We start from the raw sequence: 14,321 nt of genomic DNA on the forward strand, positions 1-14,321 counted from the left end.
ACTGTGTGTGTTTAAGCAATAACCGGGTCATATTTTCAACAATTTTTTTTAAACCTTCACAGTTCTGAGACGGACATAACTAAAACTCTTCATGACAAAGTAGATGAACTGGAGCAAATTCTCAGGTAAAAATAAATGTCTGATTAATAGTTGAATTGATGGTGGAATGGTTTAAGAACTTAGGGTTTATCTTGTCATAGAGGTTATAAGCTGTATCCAAAACCTTTACTACCGATCCAGCCAAAATTGCTATCTTGGTGTTCCCTCCCCCTCTTTCCACCAACGACATTTGAGTTGTTCCTCCTCTTTAGGCCTGGGAGGGGAGATGCTGCTTTTTCAAAATCCCAATTTAAAAGCTAGTCTTGGGTATGACCGTAAGATGCATCTGATTGGAGGGCCTGGTAGCAATGTTGTGGGTCTACTGATGATGGTGGGGTAGCTCCGATTAAAATATCACAATGTTTCAGCTTCCAGAATAAGGCAAGTATAGGGCGCCTCAAAGCCCTATGTCCCATGTCCTTGTGAGTACTCATTGGTCGGAGAAAGGCTAAGGGGCATCATCCTGACAGAAATGTGCCCTTACTGAGGCATTAGGCAGTCAGCAGCAGTTCTTATCTGTTGCTCTCTGGCAGAAGCTACAACCAGCGAGTCTCTGAATGTCTGAACATGGTCTGGCCTTTGGTTTCTGTCTTAATGGTCTAAAGGGGGATGGTAGGTCTTGGACATCCTTCACTCCTCAATACTCTTGCCTAGGCATATGCATGAAAGGTCTTGGTGTGAAGGTTGCAGGACTCTGTAAAAACAGATTCATCAGGCACTTGACTAGACGTCTCTCTTACGCATACCCCATGTTCCAGAAGATTGACAGTTGCCTGCTATAATATAAAAGTTAGAATTACAGTGGGTGACATGGGCATGCTCTATGTCAGAGGTGACCAAGATGCATCCTGCAGGCTTGATCCAGCCTGTGGATCTATGTCATCCAGCTGGTGGGGCTCTCCATGGGCCAGGAAATTTGGCAGTGCAGGTGCAGCATTAATTACTAATGGGGATTACTGCTGCAAGATGGCATAGTGCCATGTACTGGATTGGGCTTGTAAACTGGTCCTGCATGTTGGTTCAGGCTTGTGGGGCTGGATGACTACTGCTCTGCATTATTTGTGCAAAATAACAAAATTAAATTTGGACAAAAGAGTTGAAGCCAAGTCTTTGAGGTTTCTTAGCAAGTTTTTGAATTGCCTATAGTATTTATAAGAGAAGTCTAGCACAGGTAACTCTGGGAGAAATCAGTTTTAGAAAGGAAGCAACAAGGATGTTGTTTTTTTTTCTATTTCTAATGTCATTGCCAAAACCTACAACTTTTAGTAATTTAGGAGGAACTACTGAAATCTACATTCTCTTATGTTTAGAGCTTTTGAATTTTACCATGCTTGGAGATACCATAGAACTCAGTGTGTGATTTACCAAGGTGTTACATAGCCATTCTTCCTTGATGATAAATACATGTATATATGTATATGTATGTAAAGAGGGCTGCGGGGGATGGAAGGGGAAAGGAGGGAAAAAAAGAAAACTTGTGTTTTGCTATTTGCTTCTAAAATATCTGGTTGTTGGAGAAATATTTAGTCTGATAATAGAATTGCAGTTTCATAAGGAAACTTTATGAAAATATTACATATTACTGGATGTATTTGGGTACCTGCCCATATTACATATTACTGGAGGTATTTATTTGATTAAGGAGGAATAATGGTTCCATATTTTAACAGTAGTTGGATAATGCAAGTTCAGTTTCTGGTTCTGTCACAGACTCCTGTAAGCCTGTAGAGGGGGGAGACGCTAACTGTGCTAATATAGTATCTAGCAACTGTATTTATCTAGGACCTGAATCTTCATTTAAAAATCTTGGACTACCACAATCCAAAAAACCAGCATGTTATACTACTAGGCAAAATGTTTAACGATTTGTATTTATGACATTCTAGTGTATCAGAACTTCTGGAGAAGCATGGACTTCAAAAACCCGTATCGTTTGTAAGAGATACTCGAAACAACTCGGAGGAAGTACGCAAGCTGATGATTAGGTTGACTAGGCATACAGGTCGTAAGTGAGTATTAAGAAGTGGTCTGCTTTAGAGCATTCATATTTAGAAAATACATAAATATGTTTATACTGCAATAGGGAACATCTTGGGTATTGTGCTCCATTTTAGCACAATCCCTGTAAAACAAGCTTGTTAATATGAAATTACAGAGTGATACAATTAGTGTTTGGCTGCTTTGTGTAGTTATTAAAAATATTACCTCTTCCTAGAATTGCTGCAAACTAATTTCAGTATGGTTGGGTTTTGTTCAGTTAAACACACCTGAGGCATATTGGCCAAGAAAATACTGCATATCGTGTATGTACTTTAAAAATGAACAGTAAAGCTAATGCAGTGTAAATAAGGTCCTTTAAAACTAATTTTGCTTTACAGACGGTGTAGGATTTATGAAATAGCATCTTTTGCAAGTGTTTTTGGCTTCATATTTTCTTACTTGTCCTATAGGAGTTATTTAATTCTTGTGTTTAGCAGTAATTGAACCTGCCACTTCTGTCTAGCGTGATTATTTAGGAATTTCTTTTTATGTTTCTTCTTACTGTAGATGAGTTATTACACAGCTTTTGATGGGGACAGCAGAGTTAGATTGTTGAAACCTTGAGAAAAGCAATATTCTTTGTGTTGTAATGAAATAGTAATTATAAAGAATAGACTGCTGGTAGTTCTGGGTAGTGGACAGCATACTGAAAGTCCTTCAGAGTTTTGAGAGAGCTTTTTTTCTCGCCCCACCTAATGTAAAGAAGGAATGCAGAAAAGAAGTTTTATTACTTCTTATCTGTGGAGTCCATATGAGGTGATAACTGAGATACAGATTCCTGAGACAGAGGAAGCTAGCATTACTGTCAGTCCACAGCCTAAAAGTGATAGGCAGATAGGAAACCAGTTTATATATTTCTGCTTCATAATTTTTTCCCCAGGCTTGAGAGGCAAATTTTCATGCTTCTAATTGTAGACATTGGATTGGTATTTCTGGTGGTCTCCAGTAGACTTCACTTCAAATTTTATCTTAAAGTATGATTACTGAGTTTGCATTGTCAGCAGTTGTTTAAAAGAAAAAAAATATTTCCAACTTCTTGGGCTATTGTTAAACCTGACTGACAAAAACCACAACCACTGGAGAATTTGAGGAAAGCTTATTTAAAGAAAAAGAAAAACAAAGCCTGTGACATTTTCAGTTTGGGAGTGAAACTGTAGCATCAGCTTCCTTGGGTCCCTTTATTCTATCTTTATCTGTAATCCCTTCAAAAGAAAAATTTAACTGTTGAATTAAAATATATATTCTTTAGGCAACCGCCTGTCACTGAGATGCATTGGAAAGGATTATTGCAGGATATGTTGGATATGCAGCAGAAGGTCTACACTTGTTTACAGCCAGACACTTGTTATGAGGTGATTTATACATTTTTTGGCTTTTTTATTCTACAAATCATTATAATTGCCTACATTCACACTACTGTTCATATTTGTATTGGTGGGATTTGGGTGGGTATGTCTTCATATGCTGTATCGAAATATTATCCCCCCAGTTGACTCTCAGTTCTTCAGTTAAACTATTGTTTTATTTCCAAGCAGAACCGTTCTTCCTTTTCAAATTCCTGTGATTGATGTATTTCATTGGAAACCTATGTATTATCCTGTCTCTCTGCATTGTATGTGATTTGATTTAAAAATAAAGACTGAATGACTGGAAGTTCTGAAAGTCAGATATCTTAATAAGTACCTTTGGCAAGAAATGACTAATGAAAGAGAAATGATCTTTCACTAAAATCTTATGAGGTTGAGCATAAAGTTTGCATTTAATAATGTCACCTAGAATACATATAGGGCTATGTGCAGATACTTTCTGGTTTGCATTTAAAGTGAAATGTGAAATCCAATTTTGACAGAAAATCATTTGCAAATGTATAAATCTGAGACAAACTTGTCATTAGCATTTGTGAAAGGCTGTTGTTAAGGCTGGAGTGGAATTTATTTTGATATGTACTGTTTATTTGCATATTCACTTTCATATACTACAGTTCAGCACTTAACCAAGGCTATTGTAGTGTAATCCATCTTGAATTCTTGGCATGTTTTAAAAGTTGAATATTGTAAGTTTTTTTTTTATTATGGTTTATAGACTTAATTGTGTTTGGCTGCCAATCTCTGCAACTCTAGGGAGAATGTCTAAAAGCAAAGAACTATTTTGAAGGAATAACAGAAGGAAAGCAAATATGATTTAAAGTGTAAATTGAAAAATGTCACTTGCTCCCCCTACACTTAGGCATTATTAAAATATGTCAAGAAAAATATTGTATATCTGAATTATTCCTAATTTCATGACATAATGGGCTAGGCAATTTAAAACAATTGGACTAGTCCATAGTTCAGTGTTTTCAAACTGGGGTATGCCTACCACTGGGGAGATGCGGCCCTTTGTCAAGGGGTACATTCTTAAATTTTGCTAATGGCAGGGGAGCTTCTGACTGGTCAACATGTAGTGAGTAATGACATTTGCCATGCACTGATGTTGACATCAGTACTCTTGCAGAGACGCAACTAGAATATAGCCTCGTAGTTACTAGTTTACATTGTCCAAGATATCAGAGTTATTTTCTCTTCTAAGTATGTAAAAATACTGTGATATATTAGCATCACAATAGAGTTACTGTTGATAAATGCTAACCTTCTAATGGTAAGTTTTGATGCTCATAAATGCAGGGAAATGATTCATTTTGCAAGACTGATTTCTGGGACTTTTGTTCACATCCTTGAAATGTGTTCTTTGGAATCATGCATTCATTTCCTTTTTAGGAGAATAAATTATTTTCGCATAGTACATTGACAAACTTACTGTCTCTCTAACTCTCAAACTGATAAAGTAATTTCTTTTTATGTAAAATTCAGCTGTGGCATTAGATATAAATGGGTCAGTAAACATTCTGCATCGATGCTGTGACATTGGTAATAAGATACTGATGTTAGTTTTGCCATCATGGGAGTTAATTTTGCCGTAAGGGAAAAGACCTGTAGTAAAAGGGAAAATTGCAACTTTACAGTAGTAAAATCTTGATGCAGCATTTGGACAATTATTAATTCTCAAAGAAAAGACCGTTTTAGAGAGAAGAACCTGTACATTCTTTCAAAACAGTGGAATTTTGTATTTATGTTCCACAAGTGGTTTAAGTAAATCAAGATTTTTTTTTTTAGCAGACTAATATTGTCCTTTAAAAAAAACCAAACTCTTTAACTTTGGAAAGTTTGAAGTGATTAAAATGAGCAAGCAAAAAGAACATATCCAGTAGCGGTTTAGAAATACAAAGTAAAATCCTGTTTTTGCCTTTGATGGTGTTTGTAGATTCAGATTGTAGCCTTTGCACATATTTTCATTCATTCTAATTGGATTGTAAATAGGTGCAGCGGTCTACTTAGATTTTCTAAATTGTAGAATCAGGATTATAAATGTGTAAGAACCTCTTGAGAGGAGAAGAAATCATCACTTTGATCACTAAGGACTAGGCTTTATTAAGCTTCATTAGAATTAAGATGTCCAATATTGACTTCAGTTTCAAACACCTTTGGTTTTCCTGCAGCATACTGTATGCAATTAAAATGCGATTGTTTTTCATTGCTTATAAGGCATGTGCTTACCTTTACATGCTTTAATTTTTTTCATTTAAATGTTTTCATTCTGACTTCAGAATGGGATGTGGGAGTGGGGCTGCTGCTCAGGACTAGGTAGCAGCTATTATGCTTTAACCATTATAAGTTAACTATAACTAACTTTAACTGCATGATTTTGTAGTGATACAAGGGTGTGTCTACGTAAGATGTTTACTGCAGAGTAGACTAATTAGCTCTGCAGTAAACCTCTCATGTCTATACATGCAGCCATTAGGCTGGAGTAAACTAATCAACTCTGCAGCAGGGTAGTACTTGCAAACACAAGTACTTTTCCGCTGCAGAGTTTTTACTATGCAGCAGTGCACGTGTAGATGCTGACACAGCTGGCTGGAATACGAGGACACTTAAGTACAGGGGCTGCCTGCTGGCTAGTCCTGCAATGGAGCACCCTTGTTGACTCAGCCAGCCCCTCTAGTGCATTGAGCTGGGTTGGAGCAGCTCTGGGATGGCAGGCTGATCCCCCTCCAGGTCCCTGGTCAGGTGGGGCTGCTCCAGCCCGACTCAACGTGCTGCAGTCCTGGGAGCATATGTAGACGTGGCACCTGGGAACAATAACTCTGGTGTGATGAGAGCCAGAGTTTATTGCTTCACGTTAATAGTATGTGTAGACATGCCCCGAGTGAGCTAAATTGCTCCAAATTTGATTGTAGATGAAGTAGAATTAAAATTGGAGTGAGATTCCTAAACTTGTATCTCTAGAGGCTCATACTGACTTATTTAGTTACAGCATAACATTAGCTGCATGTTCTTGGAACATCAGTTCCTCCTCCCCTTTTGAAGCCCCTATAGATGTACATTTGTTTATACCCTTCTTCATTTTCTTGTAACTTGTCACAAAGAACTTTTATATTCAAGTGGCTTAGTTACATAGAACACTAAACACTTGATTGAAACTGCAATAAATGCAACAAATTAAAAGAGTTGATTAATGCAACAAATTAAAAGGTTTTCCCTTTTTCTTTTGTAGATATTTACAGAAAGCCTTCTATGCTCAAGCCGCCTAGAAAATATCCGTTTAGCTGGGCAAATGATGCATTGCAGTGTTTCTTCAGTGGATCAACCATTTACCTCAAAAGGGAAACCACAATATAAAGTGAGCTATGAGAAAAGCATTGAATTGGTTTTGGCTGCTGGCAGAGAATACTTCAATTCTTCAACCAGTCTGACTGATAGTTGCATGGATTTGGCCAGGTAACTTTTTAAAGAAACCCATCCCTTTTATTAATTGATATTCTTTACCTTAGTGTTGTCATTTCAGTTGCAATAGAAGATTAATGGGATTGATAGATGTGATCTCTTTGGGCAAAACAGGTAGCAAATGAAGCTTTAACCTCAGCTTATTTCTGGGTTCCCTTCCTGCTACTTCCTGCTGGCCCTTCCAGCTCTGTTCCAGTCCCTGACTTGCTCTGTGTCCCTACTGTTCTTGACTGCTGAACTGGATCTTTGGGTTATAGCTTTTAAAATTCAGATTCATTGGTGGAGCCAATGGAAAGTATTAATCTGCTGGCTACTAGCCATGCTGATACCTCTCCTCCCAGCAGCAGCTACTTCTTGCTGGCCCAGGGTGCAACCCTGATGAGGTATGCCTCTGCATCATACTTTTGATGAAAAACAAGAAACTTTACCTAACTCTCTCTCCTCTATATCTCCCCACACTTCCCTTATCCTTAAAGACCCATTTTCATCATCTTGACATGTCTTTCATTCTGTTTACCTTTTTTATATCTGTCACAGGCCGGCCAGGCACTGTGAGTGTATCAGCCGTGAGGCTGCTGGGTCGGGATCGAGGTGGTGAGTCGGGAGTGAAGTAAAGGCAAATTTACTTATAGCTTAGCATACAACAGTTAACAGAAAGGTTAATGTGACAAACAGATAGTACAGTAATAAAGAGCTAATAGTGAATGATAACAACAGATAGAATGACAAAGAGTTCCCACATGGGATGGCAACTTATCGGCAGTCCCTCTGTGCCAGGTGCGCCTCAAGTTGTTCCAGCGAAGTCGGGCATCCCCGAACAACGCTGTCCAAGGTGTCACCGAGAAGGTCCCTTGGTCAGGATCTGGTACTCACTCACACTGGGAGTCCGGGGTCCAGGCTTGGTACAGCGATTGGTCCTTCTGTCCCGTCCTCCTAACTGGTCACTTGACGTACACGTTCCTTTATGCCTTATCTTATGCTAATCTGTTGGCTTTGGAGCCACTCACAATCTTGCCCTATAGCTGTTACCCTATGGGATCAAAAGGTGTTAGAAATTATCATGAAAGATTACCACCCGAACTCAGGTTCACCTGATAAGCAAATTATACCACATTACTTTGGGGTTTGAAATTAGCATTACCTTCCCAAACTCAGCCCCATAGCTTCTTATTTCTGGATTCCTTGGCATATGCTAATTATATTAGGTGGTCAGATCCGGTTATGGCTTGACCTTTTAAAAAAACTTGTTAGATCAGCTAATCTTGTAGTTTGCTTATTTTTCGGGCCTGTGATCAGTGCAAACAGTTAGATGCAACACTTTGGTTAAATTGTGACAAACAAATTCTACTTGCAGGTTGCAAATTTACAAGCTTTGCATTAGCTAATCTTAACTGCTTAGACAGTTGCCTGAATGTTTCTCCAAGAGCATATATTTATTGCTCACAATAGTAACTCCTCTTGTTCTGGCTACCACATATGTCAGGCCCTTTTTCTTTGTCACCCTTCCCAATTCTTTTAGAATTAAGACCTATTTTAACAATAGTGATCTGAAACACACCATTTATTAATTTATAAATTTTAATTAATTGTCATTTGGTGACTAACTGTTATAACTGTGAGAGTTTTAGCTGACTCTGCAAGTACAAGATGACCCCAATCTGACCATCAGTTGATATAGAGCAGGAATAAATCTAATGTAATCTGAAACCGTAATTTTACTGAGCTTGTTTTTTATCTCACTTCATTTAACTTTACTTGGGGCAGCTATTAGTTTTATTGTCTGTTTAACATGCTTTAACATTTTTTCCCATTCTAACTTAGTCTAATCTCTTATGCATAGAAGCAATGAGAAAGTTATCAGATGATCTGAGTTGCAGGCTAACTAGAGAGATCATTTGAAACCAAACATAGCAGGCTCGTTTGGCAACCAGAAAGCTGCCCAACATGTAGTGGGTGATTTAATCCTTTGATCCATCTCAGCCACTATCAGTGCTGAGTTGGTAACAATTGTGAAACTGACCTAAATTGTATCAATTTGAAGGCTGCTTAGGGTAAGGTGTTCTGAGTATTAAAGTACCAAGTCTTAGTGAGCTGTGAATAGTTGTGTGCAGGGAATTAGCAGCGTGGTTTAATTTAAATATCTCCTTTGGAAATCAGTGGGATTTGACAAATGTCTCTTTGCCAGATTTAAATAGCTACTTACATTACCTCCTCAGGTGTCTTAAATGACTCATACTGTGCTTTCCCAATTCCTTTACTGACTTGGTTCACATTTGACTGTATTGCAATGAGCTGAGCAGTTTGGCCCAATCCAGGGGGGAAAAAAGAAGATAAAAACACCTTACACTTGAGCATAAGTCCCATTTACTTCCATAAGGTTACTGATGTGTCAAAACAATAAGGGAACACCTGTCTTCAATAATCCTGATACACCAGCAGTTTGCCAGGATGTGGGTGCTCGTCAAAACCTGCTTTTGGTATATTGGGTTGTCTTTCAGCCTCTCTATGCTTCAGTTTTTCTTTGAGATGTTAATGTGCTAGGTGTTCTGAGGTATAACTTGAATGCTTGTGAAGCTTGTTAAGGTTTGGGGCCCGTGGATAGGTGTTAAAAAGCTTTTATTCCCTCCCCCAACCTCTTCTTTCCCTAGTAAGACAAGTGTTTCCTTATGTCACGGCAGGGTCCTGCAGGAGGGCTGTCATCTCCTCAAGGACCCCTTCCCATGCCAAGTTGGCCCAAGGGCACCCTCAAATTCTTGCCCGCCACATCTTTGATGACATCATATATTTGGGAGGCTGCCTTTTATGCCCTCTCGGTCACGTCTTGATGGACACCAAGACCCCGTGGTTTCCTGGACCCCTCGTGGGTCCCACTCTGCAATGGGTGCTTCAGGGGCACCCTAGCCTTATGGGCTATGCGTGGCTCCAACCGCCCCTGTACCACGCCCCATGCCTCGCAGATGTGCCTGACATTGTTAGGTCTCTCTCTCTCCACGCCCTCTCTGGTGCTCGGGCTCTCCGCGGCCCTGTTTCTCTCTGCTCCTTCTCTCTGGTGCTTCTCCACAATGCTGTCCCCCTTTCCTGGGACTTCTCAAGAGCGGCCCCCTTCTCCTGGGGCTCTTCACTGCCCCTTTTCTCTGGGGCCTTCTCGGTAACGCCGCCCTCCTCTGGGGCCTTCTCGGTAACGCCGCCCCCTTCTCCGGTGCTCACCATGCCCGCACTAGGGCTTCTTAGCAATGCCCCCTTCTCTGGGGCTTCTCAACTGCCCCTCTCTGTGGCTGAGGTCTGTGCACCCTGAATGCTGCACCCTCACTGGTGCTGGGGTCCCCACACTGCCGTGAGTCCCCTATGAGGCCTCCTCCAACCCCTAATAGCCTCACCCAAACCACCGGTAACAAACTGCAACACAAACGCAAGCCCTTCGGCTGTAATGTAAACAGAAGCCACCGGCCATAACAGCGTTCAAGCCTACTGGGGATTCTTCATCTCACAGCAATGTTAGATGCTGCTCCTGCATCAGGCTTCTCTTCTCTCCCATGACAGAGAGCTCCCTCCCACTTGCCTGCTTGTAGGGAACTGCCAGCCTGGCCTCAGCCCCTGGGCTTTATAAGGGCCAGGCCCTGCCCCTTACAGTCAGCTGACTGCTGGTAGGTGTGATTGCTTGTTAGCTCGGTTGCTCTGGCAACCAACACCTGGGCTCCTTATTCACTCACTGCTAGGGTCCCTTCCCTAGCAGTTTTTCCTTCTGAGGAGCAGGGCACCTAAGTGCTCTGCGACACCTTATTATAAGGGATCCGAGTTTTCTGTTCACCATGGAAAAATGTGGTAAAATGCAGACTTTTCTCATTTTAAGAAGAAAAACCCAGATTTTCTACTTTTAAAGGAGAGAAATGTAGGAAACAGTGTGTTTCCCCTTGCAGGTTGGCAGAATTCCAGCCTGAAAGCGGCTGGGGGGAGCGGAAGGAGGGTGGTCAGATGGGAGCGCCATGTGCACATAACTGTCAGGCAGCCTGGAGAGCAGCTCCCACAGGTAAATCGGGGGGATTGAGGACCCCATAATGAGGGAGGGAGTCGGGCAGGGCTGGTGTCCAGCCTGGGTGATGCTTGGGGCCCAGTGCTGAAATGTGTGGCCACAGGGCCCGGGCAGGGAGCAGGGTGGAGTTGTGGGCAGCTCACTGGGTGGGAGGAGGGGCTGGCTTCCCACTGCTGCGCACACTTGCAGGGAGGCATGCAGGGCATGTGCCCCCCAGATTTGTGCATGAGTCAGGGGCTGGGTGCCCATCACAGGCTTGGGCTGCCTTCCCCCTGGGGCCTCCACAACCCAGTGGGTGGGGCCTGGTATGGCATAGCAGAGTGGGGCAGCCACTATGAGCCAAGCACCACCATGGTGAGGAGCCCCCTTGCAGCTGGAAGTGCAAATGTGCGCCAGCTCTCCTGCTGCTGCTGCTGGGCAGGCAGGGGCACCTCCTCATGGTGGTGCTTGACTCGCAGAGGTAGCACCAAGCTTCCCGTTCTGCTCTGCCTTTCTGGGTCCCATCCACTGGGCTGCAGAGGCCCCGGTGGGAGGGCAGCAGGGCAGGGAGCCTGAGCCCCTAGAGGGAAGCCCACACCCCTATCCCTTCCCCCTCCACCCATGGGCTCTGCTTTGGCTGTGTCACTCGTGGGGGAGGAGAAGCCGGGGCCCACGCTCTGCTTCGCTGCAGCAGCCCCCTCCTCCTGTGGGCAGCAGCCCAGGCTTGGGCACTGCTGCCGGGGGGGTGGTGGGGGCAGGGTATTGCAGACCTGAGTCCCTGCCCCTGTAGCCCTGGCAGCTAGGGATCCTCTCCATCAAGGGTGGCGGGACAGGGGGCTGTGGGTGGGGAGTGAGGGGCACCATCAGGGGCGGGGGGGTTGTGGGTGGGGAGTGATGGATTTGGGGGGGTTTAGTCAGAGAATCTGCGGGGGGGAAGCAGGGTTAGTCAGAGAATTTGTGATTTTTAAACAGAAAAAACCAGGAACCATGTCATTATTACTTTGTTGTCTTTGTGACAGTTCATTTCTATCCACTCTTAGTCTTGTAATTGTTAACATTTTGAGTGGGAGAGGCTTTTTTGTTTTTTCTTGTATAGCACCCAGCACAATGACGCCCTGTTTTATCACTGCAGCCCCTGGGTGTTATTCCACACAGAAAATAATTTTCCTTCAGTCTTTCATGCTGCTTATTTCTTTGCCTTTTTCTGATTTTTCCTCACTTTCAGTCTGTTCTACCTGTCTCCATTCTGTTTGTTCCTTTTATATTGTGAATGTGAATAAATCTGAAAGAAATAGAAATAAAGTTTGCATTTGTCATAAAATACAACTTTTAGAAAATATGGGTGATCATTCTCTTATGATCTTACGTGTAAAATGTTCAAAATATTTCTCTTCTACAATAGGATATCTTAGCTATAGACAGATAGGTAAAATAAAAAAAATCAGCTGTCTGCTATTTTGAAAACTAATTCCCAGGCTTATCCCAGATATTAACTTTTAAATAAATTAGATCAATTTACTTATCCAGATTTTTTTGTTTATCCTAATACTTTGCTATCTCATTGATGTTATTCTTTAAGCATACAGTAATCCATGTGAATTTTCTCTTTGCTTGTAAGACAAAATCAAAGATCCAGGAGAATGTTACACTTTTTTACATACTCATATCTAAGGGAAAGAATCAAATTGTGAAGCTAGTTGCTTCCCTCCCCGCCAGCCCCCTTTCAGGTAGCGGAAAAAAAGAAAGAAGAAAGAAAATATTTGTACTTCTTATCAGTTCTTGCAGAGATTTCCATGAAGCCAAACCTTAACCGAATTAAATTCAGGCGCTGCAGTTGTACTGTTAATAGCTGATTTTACTTTCTTCATATTGGGAATCTATATTCTTTAATGGTGCATTGCATTGCTATTACTGAGCTGCATAGATTGGGAAACCATGCATTTTCTACTGATGCTTAAAAAACTCATAATTTTATTCTTGAGCATAATTGAAGACTCAGGTGGCTAATTGTTTTTCTCTATGACTAAGCAGGGGGAATAAAGGGAGTGATGGGAAAAGGGACTGAAAATGTTGCTTTGATTATTTTTTTTCCTTGTTTTTTCTCCAGGGATCTCATTAGTATTTTTCATGTAATGCGTATTTAATGAACAGAGGATTTATCATTTGAAACCAGTATTCTGTTACTCTGTTTCTTCTTTTGTAGGACATAGCAATTAGTACCTGTTAAAAAGAATACAAACAAACAAAAATAAAAAAGGTGAATTGTAGTTCAGCTGCTTAAAAAACCCCCATGGAGACAAAGCACTGATTTAAAAAAAAACAAACAAACCACTTAAAACCTGTGGATTCAAAGCACTGACAAACTGTATCAAATGGCACATGTTAATCTTTAAGTTGGAGGATTTTTCTCAGTATGCTTTTGCTGAGTGATCTGTGATTTTTGTTGATACCAGAATTCCAGGTGTCCTTTCATCACCATGCTCTCCTGAAAGATTCCAGATTGTGTTTTCAAAAATTTTGATACAGTTGATAATGAACATCTTTTTTTTCTCCTAATAAGTCAACAGCAAATGTTAACCAACTTGTCTGACAATTATTTCAGAAGTTGTACATTGATGGCAGTCATTAGGCTGCATAAAGGCATTCATTTCTACCAGAAGAAATTTCTTCAGATAGAAAAATAACCCAGGAGTTGGATTGCACAGCTGTTCCTCCAACCCTGTGGCTGGAGAACTTCAGAGGCAAGCTCTTCAGTCAGGAGGGGCTACAGGGTGCTCCTTGGGCCACCCCTTCCCTTCAGGGAGCCTATTACTTGATAGCCAGTCCTCTCCTCTGCCTGGGAAGGAGGCAGACTGTCAAGAGACATTTGGCAGCTGCTGAAAAGCAGGAGCTGCCACTTGACAGCTGGGGAGAGTTTCTGCTCCAGGACAATGCGCGCTCTTCCTGTCAGTCACCTGATTGGCAGGAGGGGGCCATTGTCCTGTGGTAGAAACTGTCCCAGTTCTCCTCTTCAGGACAGTAGCTGCTGCACTCCTTTGGTCAGCTGGAGGAGTGCAGAGGCAGGAGAGTGTAGCAGGGCTCCAGAAGCACTGTGGCTTGGCAGCCTGCCTCACTCTGCACTCCCCCAAGCTGAGCCAGAGCAGTATGATGTGACATGGGGCCTTTGGTTGCGGTGGCAAGGCCACTCGGCACAGCAGCCTGCCTTCCCTGGCACTGCTCTGGGTCAGGTAGGTGTCATGGGGAAAGCTGAACAGGGGAAAGCCTCTGCATGTCCAGCTCCCAGGCCCCTTGGCACCCCTTTCTCCCTCCCTTCCCACCCCCCCCATGCCAAATTCAGATGAGCAGTGAAG

The 14,321-nt window shown here is 42.0% G+C and overlaps 1 protein-coding gene across 3 annotated transcripts in view; it reads left to right on the forward strand.

Moving 5' to 3' along the window:
• The window catches only part of NBAS (NBAS subunit of NRZ tethering complex), a 385,077-nt gene that overhangs the window by 138,708 nt on the left and 232,048 nt on the right, over positions 1-14,321 (forward strand). For all 3 annotated transcript variants that reach the window (XM_059729540.1, XM_059729533.1, XM_059729539.1), the window contains exons 27-30: positions 63-125; positions 1,986-2,108; positions 3,389-3,491; positions 6,733-6,956. In XM_059729540.1, the coding sequence (XP_059585523.1) occupies positions 63-125; positions 1,986-2,108; positions 3,389-3,491; positions 6,733-6,956 (513 nt within the window). The remainder of the gene's footprint in view (positions 1-62; positions 126-1,985; positions 2,109-3,388; positions 3,492-6,732; positions 6,957-14,321) is intronic.

The sequence above is a fragment of the Alligator mississippiensis genome, chromosome 1 (assembly GCF_030867095.1).
Source record: "Alligator mississippiensis isolate rAllMis1 chromosome 1, rAllMis1, whole genome shotgun sequence".
NCBI classification, from domain to species: Eukaryota; Metazoa; Chordata; order Crocodylia; family Alligatoridae; genus Alligator; species Alligator mississippiensis.